Source organism: Mobula birostris, chromosome 6 (genome assembly GCF_030028105.1).
Source record: "Mobula birostris isolate sMobBir1 chromosome 6, sMobBir1.hap1, whole genome shotgun sequence".
Classification (NCBI taxonomy): domain Eukaryota; kingdom Metazoa; phylum Chordata; class Chondrichthyes; order Myliobatiformes; family Myliobatidae; genus Mobula; species Mobula birostris.
In genome coordinates this window covers 135,525,509-135,539,906 of record NC_092375.1, presented here as the reverse complement: position 1 = coordinate 135,539,906, position 14,398 = coordinate 135,525,509, and the positions used below count along the sequence as shown (strand labels likewise).

At 40.4% G+C, this 14,398-nt stretch overlaps 1 protein-coding gene across 2 annotated transcripts in view; it reads left to right on the top strand.

Annotated features, from left to right (window-relative positions):
- The window catches only part of agap1 (ArfGAP with GTPase domain, ankyrin repeat and PH domain 1), a 649,964-nt gene that overhangs the window by 293,766 nt on the left and 341,800 nt on the right, over nucleotides 1-14,398 (top strand). For both annotated transcript variants that reach the window (XM_072261395.1, XM_072261394.1), the window contains exon 3: nucleotides 3,308-3,395. In XM_072261395.1, the coding sequence (XP_072117496.1) occupies nucleotides 3,308-3,395 (88 nt within the window). The remainder of the gene's footprint in view (nucleotides 1-3,307; nucleotides 3,396-14,398) is intronic.

Genomic DNA, 14,398 nt, shown 5'->3' with positions numbered 1-14,398 from the left:
TCTCCCTTCAGGTTCTGTCACTCCAGAGAAAACAACCCAAATTTCTCCATCCTCTGAAAGCATATACCCTCTAATCCAGGCAGAAAACCTCTTCTGCACCTTCTCCCAAGCTTCGATATCCTTCCTATAATGGGACAACCAGATTTCAATGCAATACTCCAGATGTGGCCTAATCAGAGTTTTATAAAGCTACAACATAACTTCCTGACCCTTAAACTCAATTCCTTGAATAACAACAGGAATCCCATGTGCCTTTTTCACCATGCTGACAACGTGTGCAGCCACTTTCAGGGAGCAACAAACTTTAGACTGCAAGATCCCTTTGCTCATCAACACTGTTAAGGGTTGTAGGATTCTGGTGTATTTCGAATCCTAAGTTCTTTTAGGAGTCAGGGACGAGGCATAAAACATGTTGCTTAATGATTGTTTATCTAGAATTATAGAACAAAGAAAACAGAAACAGGATAGTGATAGTGGTCTTTCTACTTTGTCGAAAAGTTAAAGAAAAGGAGAAGATGGCGCCTGGTACAACACAGCTACCTTTATACTATACAGACAAGGAAAACTCCATAGATAAGAATAATCCAATTAGAAAATACTCTAATAAAATAAACCAATGAGAAAATACTCCTTCAGATCAAAGAAGCTAAGAAGTTTCCAGAATTCTACTTTGGCCAGCCACTGGAGGTATATTAAACTGTTACGTATATAAAGGCTACTTAAAGTGCAAGCAGATAATTAAACTAAAACTGAAAGGAAATAACAAAATTAAATAGTTGATCCAACAGGGACTTGCCATTAATAATGAACAGTCCCTTTACATTTGACCTCCCAAAGTGTAACTCCTCTCATTAGACTGGATTAAACTGTCTACCATTTCTTTACAAATCTATATTCCACTGTATCATTTGACAGTCATCTATACTATCTGCAACATCATCAGATTCAGGTTCATTTATTTATCATATATACTTCGAAACATACAGTGAAATGCATCATTTGCATTAACAACCAAAACAACCCAAGGATATGCCAGGGTCAGCGCATAAGTGTCGCCACCAATCATCGTATCTTACTAACCCACCCATTTATAATTTCATTCATGTCATGTATATACAGTGCCTATTAAAAGTATTCCCCCGCCCCCCCGGAAGTTTTCATGTTTTAATTTTTTATTGACTTTTTTCCCCACTGATCAACAGTAAAAGACACTTCCGTGTCAAAGTGAAAACAGATCTCTACAAAGTGATCTAAATTAATTGCAAAATATAAAACACAATTATTGATTGCATAAGTATTCACCCCCTTCCAATCAGTATTTAGTAGAAGCATCTTCGGCAGCAATTACAGCCTTGAGTTTGTGTGGGGAGGCCCCTATCATTTTTCCCCATTTCTCATTACACAACTGCTCAAGCTGTGTCAGATTGCAAGGGGAACTTTTCTAGCCCTTTTCAAGTCCAGCCACAAATTCTAAATTGGCTTGAGATTTGGACTCTGACTTGGCCACTCCAGGACATTAATTTTGTTGTTTTTAAGCCAGTCCTGTGTAGCTTTGGTTTTATGCTTGGGGTCATTGTCTTACTGGAAAAGAAATCTTTTCCCTCGTCACAGTTCTCTTCCAGACTGCCTCAGTTTTTCCTCCAGGATTTCCCCATATTTTGCTGCATTTATTTTACCCTCTACCTTCATAAGTCTTCCATGGCCTGCTGCAGTGAAGCATCCCCACAACATGATGCAGCCACCATGATTCTTCACAGTAGGGATGGTGTGTTTTTGATGATGTGCAGGTTTTGGCTTATGCCAAACATAGTGTTTAGACTCATGGCGGAAAAGTTCAATTAATCAGACCATAGAACCTTCTTCCAGCTGACTTCAGAGTCTCCCACATACCTTCTGGCAAACTTTAGCCGAGATTACATGTGAGTTTTTTCAACAATGCTTTCTCTTTGTCACTCTCCCATCTTAGCCACTGAAGCTTGTAACTCTCCAAAGTTGTTATAGGTCTCTTGGTGGCCTTCCTCAAAAGTCCCCTTCTTGCACGGTTACTCAGATTTTGAGGATGGCCCGCTCTAGGCAGATTTACAGCTGTGCCATATTCTTTCCATTTCTTGATGATTGACTTAACTGTACTTCAAGGGATAGTCAGTGACTTGGAAATTCTTTTGTATCCTTCTCCTGATTTGTGCTTTTCAATAACCTCGCGATGTGGCTTGGAGTGTTCTTTTGTCTTCATGGTGTAGTTTTTGCCAGGATGCTGACTCACCAGCAGTTGGACTTTCCAGAAATAGGTGTATTTTTAAGACAATCAATTGAAACACTTTGCCTGCACACGATGATCTCCATTTAACTAATTATGTGACTTCTAAAACCAATTGGCTGTACCACTAATGATTTGGTGTGTCATATTAAAGGGGGTGAATACCTATGCGATCAATTATTTTGTGTTTTATATTTGTAATGAATATAAATATCTTTTTGTAGAAATCTGTGTTTTCACTTTGACACAAAAGAGTCTTTTTCTGTTGATCAGTGTTAGAAAAGCCAAATTAAATCCACTGTGATTCAGTGTTGTAAAACAATAAAACATGAAAACTTCCAGTGGAGGGGGTGGGGGGTGAATATTTTTTATAAGCACTGTATTTTAGAAACAGGAAAGGTCCCAGTATGGATCCCTGCAGGCACCACATGGATCCCATCCATCTTAATCTTCTGGTTGAGCCTCCCACAAGGGAACTTGACAAACGCTTCCTAAAATCAATGTAGACAACATTCACAGCTCTATCTTTATCACAGTAGACATCCTACTTCAGTTTGTATAAGCTTATGGGTATTTCAAGTGAAATGTGGTTTTGCATGCACAAAGCATGCCTAGGTAATGAATGGTTCTGTTTTTGTAAATGTCCTTAAGTTGATTTTGACCATAAATTGGAAAATGTGTAAAAAAAAAAGGATATTTGAAACTGTAAACTGGTTGCATCATGGCCTGATATAGAAACGCCAATGCCCAGGGACAGAAAAGTCTACAGAAGATGGATACATTCCAGTCCATCACAGGAAAAGCCTGCCCCATCATTGAGTACGTTTACATGGAGCACTGCCACAAGAAAGCACACAAAAGACCCCCATCACGTGCACAGTACATACATCATGTTAATGAATATAATAGTATCATAGGAGTCTATTTGTATGTTGAAGTGTCCATAAGTTGGGTGTTTCTGAACCAGGTCTGGTATTCAGAGTGTGATGCTTTCTGTTGTTCACCTCCACTGTGGAATGCAATCTCACTGATGTTGCTTTTGTCTTTCAGGGGATTGTGGGTAACTTAGCCAGTGGCAAATCAGCCTTGGTCCACCGTTATTTAACAGGAACCTATGTGCAGGAGGAGTCACCTGAAGGTAAGTGAGAGCAGTTGCACTTTACTGATATATTTCCTTTGAAGTACCTAGAGGTGAAGATGCATCTGTGTTGTATATCCAAACCACAACTAAAGGAACCTGACCAATCAGAGTTCACAGGTGCTTCCAGTGGCACCAATGTTTGACCTAGACACTAATGAACGTATTGCAACGATCACACAGTAGCTATGAATGTGCAATTTATATAAATCAACATTGGTTCATAGAAATGATGTATGATAGAGAGCTGAAAATTAACCAACGATGATCAGTGCTTTAACGTAACGAATGCCCATTTAAGCTAGGAGTATTTGACTCTCTATCACCACCTGGAGTTCATATCACCTGGGTAATTGCTGGAGCACAAACTGAAGTATTAAATTTGTGGCCTAGTTCCCAGAGTGTGATGGAGCAAGTGTGAATATTTAAACTATTTCAAGCTGTGCTGACTATCCCTAATCAGTTCCTGTCTTTTCAAATGCATTGATATATCTTGTACCTCTGAATCCCCTCTAGTAACTTAACCTGCCAAAAATGTTATGCTTACTGGTCAACAGTTTTCCTTTGCTGCCCTTCTTAAATAAAGGCACAGCATTAGCCACCCTCCAGTCTTGACACTTCATCTGTCACTAACGATGACGTATATACGTCACCCAGGGTTCCCACAATCTCTTCTAGCTACCTCTACTGTTCTTGGTTATACAGTACCCCTGTTCAGGCCCTGAAGGTGTATCTACCTTCATTCATTTAAAGATATCTAACACCTCCTCTTCTGTACTGTAAACTATACCGAGACTTCCCACTTCCAAGGTTAATAAATTGTGTAAAGATGAGGTTCCAGCACTAATCCCTGAAGCACACTGCTTGTTACATCTTTCCAACAGAAAATACCTATTTATGCCTCTTTTATTTTTCTTGCCAACCTGACATATGAGGAGTGGTCCATTGAATAAGAAAAGTAGGAGCTTTACACCCCACATTGGTTATTGAAATATCAGAAAAACTAGTTATTGGATATTCATGGAAACTTTATACAGTACTGAGCTTAATTTTAAGTAAACTAACTTGTCTGGAATAGGGCTCACCTTGACTAATGTCATTCAGATACATGCAGTTCGCTTATACATCTTGCTAGAAATTATGATGGCTTTCAGAGTGAGTCCCTGCAACTTTCTGAAGATTAGTTCTTTGTGTTCTCAGAACTACCTCATCATATAATCCTAGAGCACACAGTTCATTAAAAAGAGTCCACCTTCCTGCATCTTTCAATGAGATTTTGAAAGAAGTGAAACTAAATGGGACGTTTAATGACACCTACTTAATTGTTGCATTGCACTGTCTCTCCTTCCATTTTAAAAGTGATAATTAGAGAGATTTTATATTCTGACTATCTAGAAGCACCTTTATGATTAATTTGTCGTATATGAAAATAACATTTAATATTAATTTTATTGGAAGTTCTATTCAGTTCTTTTCTTCCAACCCTTAAATCATGGTGCTCTTTGAACATGTTATCCTCCTGTTGTCTATCCACTTTTGAACTGCCTTTTAATTGTACAGTTGTTGCTCTTTGTTGGTTAGTGTGTGTTGCCAAAATGTAATACATTACTGTCAACACGGTTATTCTCAAATATCTTCTTGCTAAAGTCCACTGTTGTTAATACACGTGCCACTTTTTCTTTTGAATTGCAGTCTGCTGGTGTATGAACACTCAACCCATTATTTTCAATTACAAGTCTGCAGACTATTTCCAGTGTTGTAGTTCCTGGACAGGCATTCCGTTAGCAATCAGCCTTAAAAGCTCTCCTAATTTTTTTTTAATATTGTTCTGTACAAAAATTAAGTTTTATACACTAATTTAATTTTAAAATGCAGAGTTAAAATTAATTTGGGTCCTGAAGTACACTTCAGGCGCATGACACCGTTGCAACAGAACACAATGCTGTGTTAATCCAGCGTGGTTTAGTTGGCACAAAACCTGGTCCTTGGTCTGCTTTTGGAAGGAGGGAGGGAGGAATGGAAAAGGATTCATTTTTTTATCACAGCTTTCTTCCTTCCTCTTTCATTCGGCTGAAGGAACTCAGAAACTGTGGTTTTGCAATGGCCATTCCTTGTTTGTGAGCTTGTTAAGAGCTCATTGCTCTTATCTGAAGAATGACGTCTCAGTATTGTATTCCAGAGTTTGACTGGTCAACTTCAGAACACTGGCATCTCATGCCTCCCTGTACTCTCAACAGCATAAGTAAATCTCACAGGATAAGGAATGACGTCAAGTTTATCTTGGCCAGTTCCATATCACAGCTGACTTGGCATAGAGGAGAAATGAATGTTTGAAAATGTGGCCTTTACGGATTGGCATTCATTCTTTTAACCAGTTCTAAATACAAGAAAAGTCCAAACTTTTGTTTCGTAATGAAGAAAAATATATCTATGTCAACTAAAATTTTAAATAGTACACCATTTTTGTGTTGGTGCCTTCAATTGTCAATATTCCCTGCATGTTAGGATCTTGTTTTGAAACCACGGTAAACTAATTCAGCATCTGTTGCAATGATGCCACATGTGTGATTTTCAAACTAATGTTTGACCTAAGACCAAATTGCAGTTTCCCAGCTAAAAGACTGAACGGAAAACAACTTATTATTGATATCTTAGGGTTTATATAGGTTATGCATGAATGTGCCCCAAGAGAAAATAAGAATCACTGCTCTAACATTTGTGTTTGGCTTACTGGCATACACTAAGCAATTTAAGAGCAGGAAATGGTTATGGAAATGTTTGCCTTCTGTTGTGCTGTTACTCATGACTGGCTGTTCCGTTCTTTTCAGACATGGATGCAGGTAATTGTGCTCTGTTTAATCGAGGCAGCAGCTATACTTCAGGAAGGAAGATGTCCCCGCACTCTACAGTAGAGTTCTGATTGTTCAGTGTGCCCATTCATGTAGTGTTGAACATTACAGTCTGTTTTGTCCATCAGGCATGTCATACAGTAGAATCCATGTTTTTTTTGTCAGAATATTGATTCTGAAGACAAATAACTGTCTGCATTTGTGTTTTCAGTCTGACTAGTCCAGCTCTATCAATCCACAGTCCACTGTTCTTTGACTAATTATCTGTATTTTTTACTAATTGACTTGGCAAATTATGTTGTCATAGTAACATCATACCACCTGCAGTGTACTTGAGGGAGAACCAATTCACTAATTAGCTGTTTCATCCTGATTAGCTTTCTCTTTGGATTGAAGGAATCTTGTTCCATGGAAATATTTATTCAAGGTTTTCACACGACGACCACCTCAACCGCTGTCATATCCCCCATCCTTGTCCCCACTAGTCGGAGACAAGGAGGCAGCTACTATATTAGCAGATTCGCATTTTGTTTATAGTTGTCAGCAGTTTCTCTCAACCTGGAAGGTAGGTTCTGGCAGAAATAAGATACTTGAGAAAGAAATATGAGTGTAAATGAAACTCTATGAAGCCTTAATTGTTTCCTTAAGACTGGTAGGCATCAGTATGAGCTGAAGTTCAAAAGCAGGGTTGCATTTTGATGCATGCCAAAGTGTCAGTAGTTTGGAATGGAGGGCATGTGCAATAAACAGGAAAACAAAGTTGTCTTAAGACCATAAGACATAGGAACAGAATTAGGCCATTTGGCCCATCCGCCATTCAATCATGGCTGATCCTTTTCTCCCCTACTCTACCCCATTCCCTGGCCAGCTCCCTGTATAACCTTTGATGCCGTGTCCAATCAAGAACCATAGTCTTCAGCCATAGTTTCTTTTTTAAAGAAGATTAGATTTATTCGTCACATGTACCTCAGATGTGCAGTGAAATGTATCAAATCAGTGAGGATTGTGCTGGGCAGTCCACCTTCCGCTACGCTAACATAGGGTATGCCCACAACTCACTGACCTTAACTCGTCTATGTTTGGAATGTGTCAGGAAACCAGAGCACCCAGGAGAGCCTCGTGTGGTCATGGGGAAAATGTACAATCTCCTTGTGGGCAGCGGCAGGAATTGAACCCTGATTTTACAGCTGGCACTGTAGTGTGGGTTACGCAAACCACTATGCTACTGTGACACCTCAACTTTCAGACATTCCATACAAGTGTCTGAGCAGGCAAATTGAAGCTGAGGGGATGGTGCGCATTGAAGGGTGTTGTCTGGTGGACAAGATATTAAACCACTGCACTAACTACACTCTCAAGTGGTTTAAAGTGCTTTTTGAAGGAGAGCAAGAGAAGTATTTCTGTCATTATATATATTTCACTCAGCCTGGGGCATGTCACATTGTTGTTTGCTGTATTCAGTTATCTCCCATGAATATTGACTACAGAAGTATTTTCAAATTTTATTCATTTGTTTAGAGATACAGTGTGGAATAGGCCCTTCGAACCGCACCACCCAGCAACCCCCGACAGGATGTGGAAACCGTAGAAAGGGTGCAGGGGAGATTTACAAGGATGTTGCCTGGATTGGGGAGCATGCCTTATGAAAATAGGTTGAGTGAACTTGGCCTTTTCTCCTTGGAGCGACAGAGGATAAGTGGTGACCTGATAGAGGTGTACAAGATAATGAGAGGCATTGATCGTGTGGATAGTCAGAGGCTTTTTCCCAGGGCTGAAATGGCCAGCACGAGAGGGCATAGTTTTAAGGTGCTTGGAAGTAGGTACAGAGGAGATGTCAGGGGTAAGTTTTTTACGCAGAGAGTGGTGGAATGGGCTGCTGGCGATGGTGGTGGAGGCGGAACGATAGGGTCTTTTAAGAGACTCCTGGATAGTACATGGAGCTTGGAAAAATAGAGAGCTATGGGTAACCCTAAGCAATTCCTCAGGTAAGGACATGTTCGGCACAGCTTTGTGGACTGAAGGGCCTGTATTGTGCTGTAGGTTTTCTATGTTTCTATTTAAACCCAACTTAACCCTTAGCTAATCACAGGACAATTTTTAGTGACCAATTAAGTTTCCTGCTATGCCTTTGGTGGCTGTATTGGGCTTACTTTTGTTCTGAAAGGGAAGTAAGATGCAAGTCATCTTTGCATATTAAAACAAAATTAATGGTACTTTTTATAACTGGGCAATCATATGTTAGAGTGATTGCAAAACTGCCATGATTGAATGTTTTTTTATTCAGTAGTGTAATTTTCCTAACAGCAGTCATAGAGTCATACAGCACAGAAATAGATCTTTGGTCCAACTGATCCATGCCAAGCAAGATGTTCCTAACATATGAAGAGCGTTTGATGGCTCTGGGCCTGTACTGACCGGAGTTGAAAAGATCTCATAGAAACTCACTGAATATTGAAAGGCCTACATAGAGTGGACGTGGAGAGGATACTTCAAATAGCGGGGGAAGTCTAGGATAAGGGGCACAGCCTCAGCATACAAGGTCGTCCCTTTAGAACAGAGATGAGCAATTTCTTTAACCTAAGGATGTTGAATCTGTGGGATTCATTGCCACAGACAGCTTGGGGGCTAATAATTGGATATAGAGTGAATTACAGTTAATTGGGCCGTTGGTTAATTGAGACAGCCACTTATTTCGGACAACTCTTAAAGAACAAAAACTAATCAAGGAAATTGCCAGGATTCCCTTTGTTTATTTGGGACACTATGCGACTTAATTGGGACAGGAGACTGTTGCTGAGCGGTTTCGAACTAGCATCAGTCATGTGCTTTCATGTGGCCATTAGACAAAAAGCAGTGTTTTTTAAATAATGGTGTGATTTATTGATTGATAGATACAGCACTGAACAGACCCTTCTGGCCAAATGAGCTGGACTGCACAGCAACCCATCTATTTAACTGTAGGACAATTTATAATGACCAATTAACCTATGTCTTTGGATTGTGGGGCGAAACCGGAGCATCCACAAGAAACCCACACGCTCACAGGAAGAGTATACAAACTTGTTAGCAACAATGTTGGAATTAAACTCTGAACTACGATGCACTGAGCTGTAATAACACTGCATAAGCAGGCACACTATTGTGGCCCTCCCCCACCCACCCGTACCTTTTTTAACTATTTTGATCCTGCTACCGTATAAGTGGGCCTAATTTAACCTTGTATCCACTCTTGCAATTACAATACCCTCGGTAGAAAGTGACCTTTTGCTGAATTCTGTCCAACAGCTCTCTACCCAGATGCTGAGGTGAATTACAGTCGGCCCTCCGTATCCGCGGGTTCCTCATCCGTGGATTCAACCAACCATGGGTGGAAAATATTTGGGGAAAAATATTCGAGAAAGTTCCAAAAAGCAAAACCTGAATTTGCCGCGCGCCGAGCACTACGTTGAATCCACGCGAATGAAGTGATGTGTAGGCATACCCTGCTGTAGCCTTCCGCCATTTCACAGATCCCAGTCTCTCTCCAGCACTCGTTGTTTGAGCATTGTTTGCCTCGCGTCTCGTTCGTTCACTACTTGTGTTGTGAGCGAGAGGAAGGAGTTTAAGGCTAGTAAGGGATGGCTGGCTAGCTATGTAAAGCACTACAGCCTCAAGAACTTAAAGATCACGGGAGAATCGGCATCGGCTGATGCCAAGGCAGCATCAGCGTTCCCAGAAGAGCTACGATGTTTGTGTCTGTACTGAACATGTACGGACTATTTTTCTTGTTATTATTCTCTAAACAATACAGTATGACAACTATTTACATAGCATTTACATTGTATTAGGTATTAAAAGTAATCTAGAGATGGTTTAAAGTATATGGGAGGATGTGCGTAGGTTATATGCAAATACTATGCCATTTTATATAAGGGACTTGAGCATCCACGGATTTTGGTATCCGCGGGGGTTTGTGGAACCAATCCCCAGCGGATACCGAGGGACGACTGTATATAGCTCCTAAGCAAATCATGTAATTTTCTGTAGACGTGCTGATGTTTGGAATTTTTTATTAGTTTCAGATTGCCAGTTTGCCAAATAAGTCAATGAAAAAATCCTCATTAGAAAGATCCAATGCAACAGCATTGTTGACGAAATACCTAGAGTGCTGCTCTCTTTAAAGGCAGTCGATCACCAATACCAGAGAGCATTTTATTTGGAGAAGTGAACATTGTTGGACATTAGCATTGTTAATTTACTGCCAGTAACACAAGCATAAAGAGGGCATTGGGTATCTGTTAAGCATTCCATTTCAGCCTGCTCTATTAAAGTCTTAATAAAATATTAATTGCCCCTCAGCAATCTGTGCTGTCATCTGTGATTACAGAAGATGGCATTGACATTGCTCTCCAAGGTGCTATCCTCCATTCAAAAAGCTTTTATGCATTGTACCACTTTTTTGATAATTAAATGTACTGCGCCAACCTAAATGAATTGGACCAGAAGGACTAACTGATGTCATTCTGCAATTAATTATTCTGCGAACATTAATATTTCTTGCAGCTTAGTTTATGAATTACTTTGTGAAACAAATCCCTCATGGGAGGATCATCCAGAAAATTAAGATGCATAGGATCCATTGTGAATTGGTCATTTCAGAATTGGTTTGCCCATAGAAGAGAAAGGGTAGTGGTTGATGGAATCTCCTCTGGCTGGAGGTCTGTGATTAGTGGTGTTCTGCAGGGATCTGTACTGGGACTTCTGCTGCTTGTGATGTATATAAATGACTTGGGTGAAACCATAGACCATAAGACATAGGAGCAGTATTAGGCCATCTGGCCCATCGAGTCTGCTCCACCATTCAATCATGGCTGATCCTTTTTTTTTTCCCTCCTCCTGAACCCCAGTTCCCAGCCTTCTCCCCGTAACCTTTGATACCATCTCCAATCAAGAACCTATCAATATCTGCCTTAAATACACCCAACGTCCTGGCCTCCACAGCTGCATGTGGCAACAAATTTACTACCGTTTGGCTAAAGAAATTTCTCCACATCTCTGTTTTGAAAGGACACCCCTCTATCCTGAGGCGATGCCCTCTTGTCCTCGACTCTTCCACCATGGGAAACATCCTTTCCACATCTACTCTGTCTAGGCCTTTCAACATTCGAAAAGTTTCAGTGAGATCCCCCCCCCTGCCATCCTTCTGAATTTCAGTGAGTACAGACCCAGAGCCATCAAACATTCCTCATATGATAACCCTTTCATTCCTGCAATCATCCTTGTGAACCTCCTCTGGACCCTGTCCAATGCCAGCACACCTTTTCTAAGATGAGGGGCCCAAAACTGTTCACAATACTCAAGATGAGGCCTCACCAGTGCCTTATAAAGCCTCAGCATCACATCCTTGCCCACATAGGTGGGCAGGTTAGTAAGTTCGCAGAGGATATGAAGGCAGGTAGAGTTGTGGATAATGTAGAAGACTGACAGCAAGTACAGGGGGATATAGATCAGTTGCAGATATGGGTGGAGAAATGGCTGACAGAGCTTCACCCTGCCAAATGTGAAATGGTGCACTTTTGGAGATCAGATATAAAGCAACAGTATACTGTTAATGCAAAACCCTCAACGTTGTTGGTGTGCAGAAGGATCTTGGGGTCATAACTTCCTGAAAGTGGCTGTACAGGTTGATATGGAGGTAAAGAAGGCTTTATTAATTGTGGAAATGAGTTAAAGAGTCAGGAAGTTATGTTGCATCTTTACAAAACTGGTTAGGTCATATCTGGAATATGATATTCAATTCTGATCACCCCATTAGAGGAAGGATATTGGAGCTTTGCAGAGATGCTCCTTGGATTAGAGGGTGTTAGCTATAAGATAAGGTTGGACAAACTTGGGGTGATTTCCCTGGAGCAATGGAATCAAAAAGGGGACTTGACCGAGGTTTTGAAAAATATGACACATAGGTGTGTTAAACAGCCAGTTTCTTTTCATCAGGACAGAGATGCTGAACACTAGATAGCATGCATTTGAGGAGTGGAGGGGGGGGGGGTAATTTCAAAGGAGATAGTCAGAGCAGGTTTTTTCACAGAGAGTAATGGGTGCCTGGAATGCACGGCCAGCAGTGGTAGTGACAACAAATATGTTAGAGGCTTTCAAGAGGCTGTTAGATGAATGTGCAGGAAATTGAAAGAGATTTGTTTAGTTGGGAATTTGATAACTAATCTAATTTGTTCAGCACATTGTAGGCTGAAAGGCCTGTTCTGTGCTGTACTATTCCATGTTCTATCTAAGTCAGTGATTTATCCTGGGTACCAAATGTAGTAAGAGCACAACAATAAATCATCTTCATTTCTGATGTAATTGCATTTGATGTAAAGATTCTGACTAAGATGCTGAGTAAATTCCTTGTATTTTGTTGTAAGTATCATCACAAGTACTTTGGGAATGATTTAGCTTTGTGCTCTTTTAACTATAGGTAGAGGTATTGATTGTCTGTCCCTTACTGATGATGATTTATCAGTCTACTCTGCAAGACTAAATTTCACCTTGAATGAGCATTTTATTTTTTAGTTTAGTCCTGTTACTGATTCATTATCTTCCCTTAGGAGAACTTGTTACCATCTCCTGCTGCCTTCCTTTTCACATCATGGAATTTCACACTGTTTCTCTTCTCACTTTTTTCCTGATATATTCCCTGGAACTCGATCCCAATTCATGTGCAATTAATCTTTCAAAACCTCAGCCATCTATGTTTTGATGATTCTGGAGAGGGATCCATGGAGATCATTAATTTATAAATAAGGACGGGTGACATTTGATTGGAAAATCTTTCATGCTTATTATCAATGAGAGACAAATACTCAACCCTCCATTCCTCTTGTTATTCACCTCAATGTTCCTGTTTTCCCATCTACCTATGTTACACTAAATTCTTTCATGCTGAATACGAATGTGACATGGTCCAAGTCCAAGGGCTGTTGTGTAGTGAAAATTAGTTTTTTTTCCCTTTCGTGGTCCTATCTGGTTTGGCAACATCAGCTACGATCCATTCTCATGGATGCCTCTTCAAGATTATTTTTGATAGTAAGGGTAACTCCCAGGCTTCTCTCCTTAGACATCTCCGACTTGACCATATTAAAGGAGTTTGTAGAAGTCTTTGTGACCAAATAAGAGGCTCTCCGACTTGAAGAATATCTCAGTACATCTTGGTGCCAAACTTTACTTGATAACCTCTTGTGAAGAGAATTACAAACCTTAACTCCATTCATCTTATTTCACATTGAGTACTGTGTGTCAAAGCACAAACATTAATCCACATGCCTTTGGGATGTGGAAGGGAACTGGATCACCTGGAGGGAGCCCATGCGTCACAGTGGGAATGGGCACACTCCACCCCAGTGGCGCCTGTGGTCAGGATTGAACCCAGGTCTCTGGAGCTGAGAGGCGGCAGCTCTGCTAGTTATATTTCTGTGTCACCTTGGGGAGGGTTTCGTATTCTCAAACATGCCATCAATATTTAGGCTGATTGGCTTGATAGGTCTATCTAAACCTGCAGGTAGTCCCCAGGTTTTGTAGGTCGGAGTCTAGTTTCTGAGAAGTGTCTATAAGCCGATTTGTTTGTCTATTCTCTCTAGCCATTATATCATATTGTTCCACATATATTTGCTAGAATTCTTTCATTTCACTGAACATTCACCCTAACACTACCCATAATTAAGCTAATGAAATAAATTACTGTATCTAGTTGTTAATTAATATCTCAAAGCATACTACAACCAGCTTGAAAAATGCCTCAAAAGTGTATGAGAGAATAGATGTGGAGTTAGATTTCCGTTGTTAAATGTATGAGGGAATAGAGGAATAGATGTAGAGTTAGATTTCCCTTGTTAAATATATGAGCGAATAGATGTACAGTTACATCTGACTTGCGGAGCCCTGCATTTCCGTTATTGCTGTGTACACAATAGTAACACAGTTAACACAAATCTGGACGAGTGGCTATCATCTATATAGAATAGCAAGGAGCTACCAGTCATCCCCATTGAAGACCGTTTCTAACATGCACCTGCAGCCACAATGTGACAGTGATATCCCGGCAGAAGTAACGTTTCCAGAATTTCTGGATTAGACGCAATGGTTAGCTATTCTACAGAATATTAGAAGACGCTGAGGCTG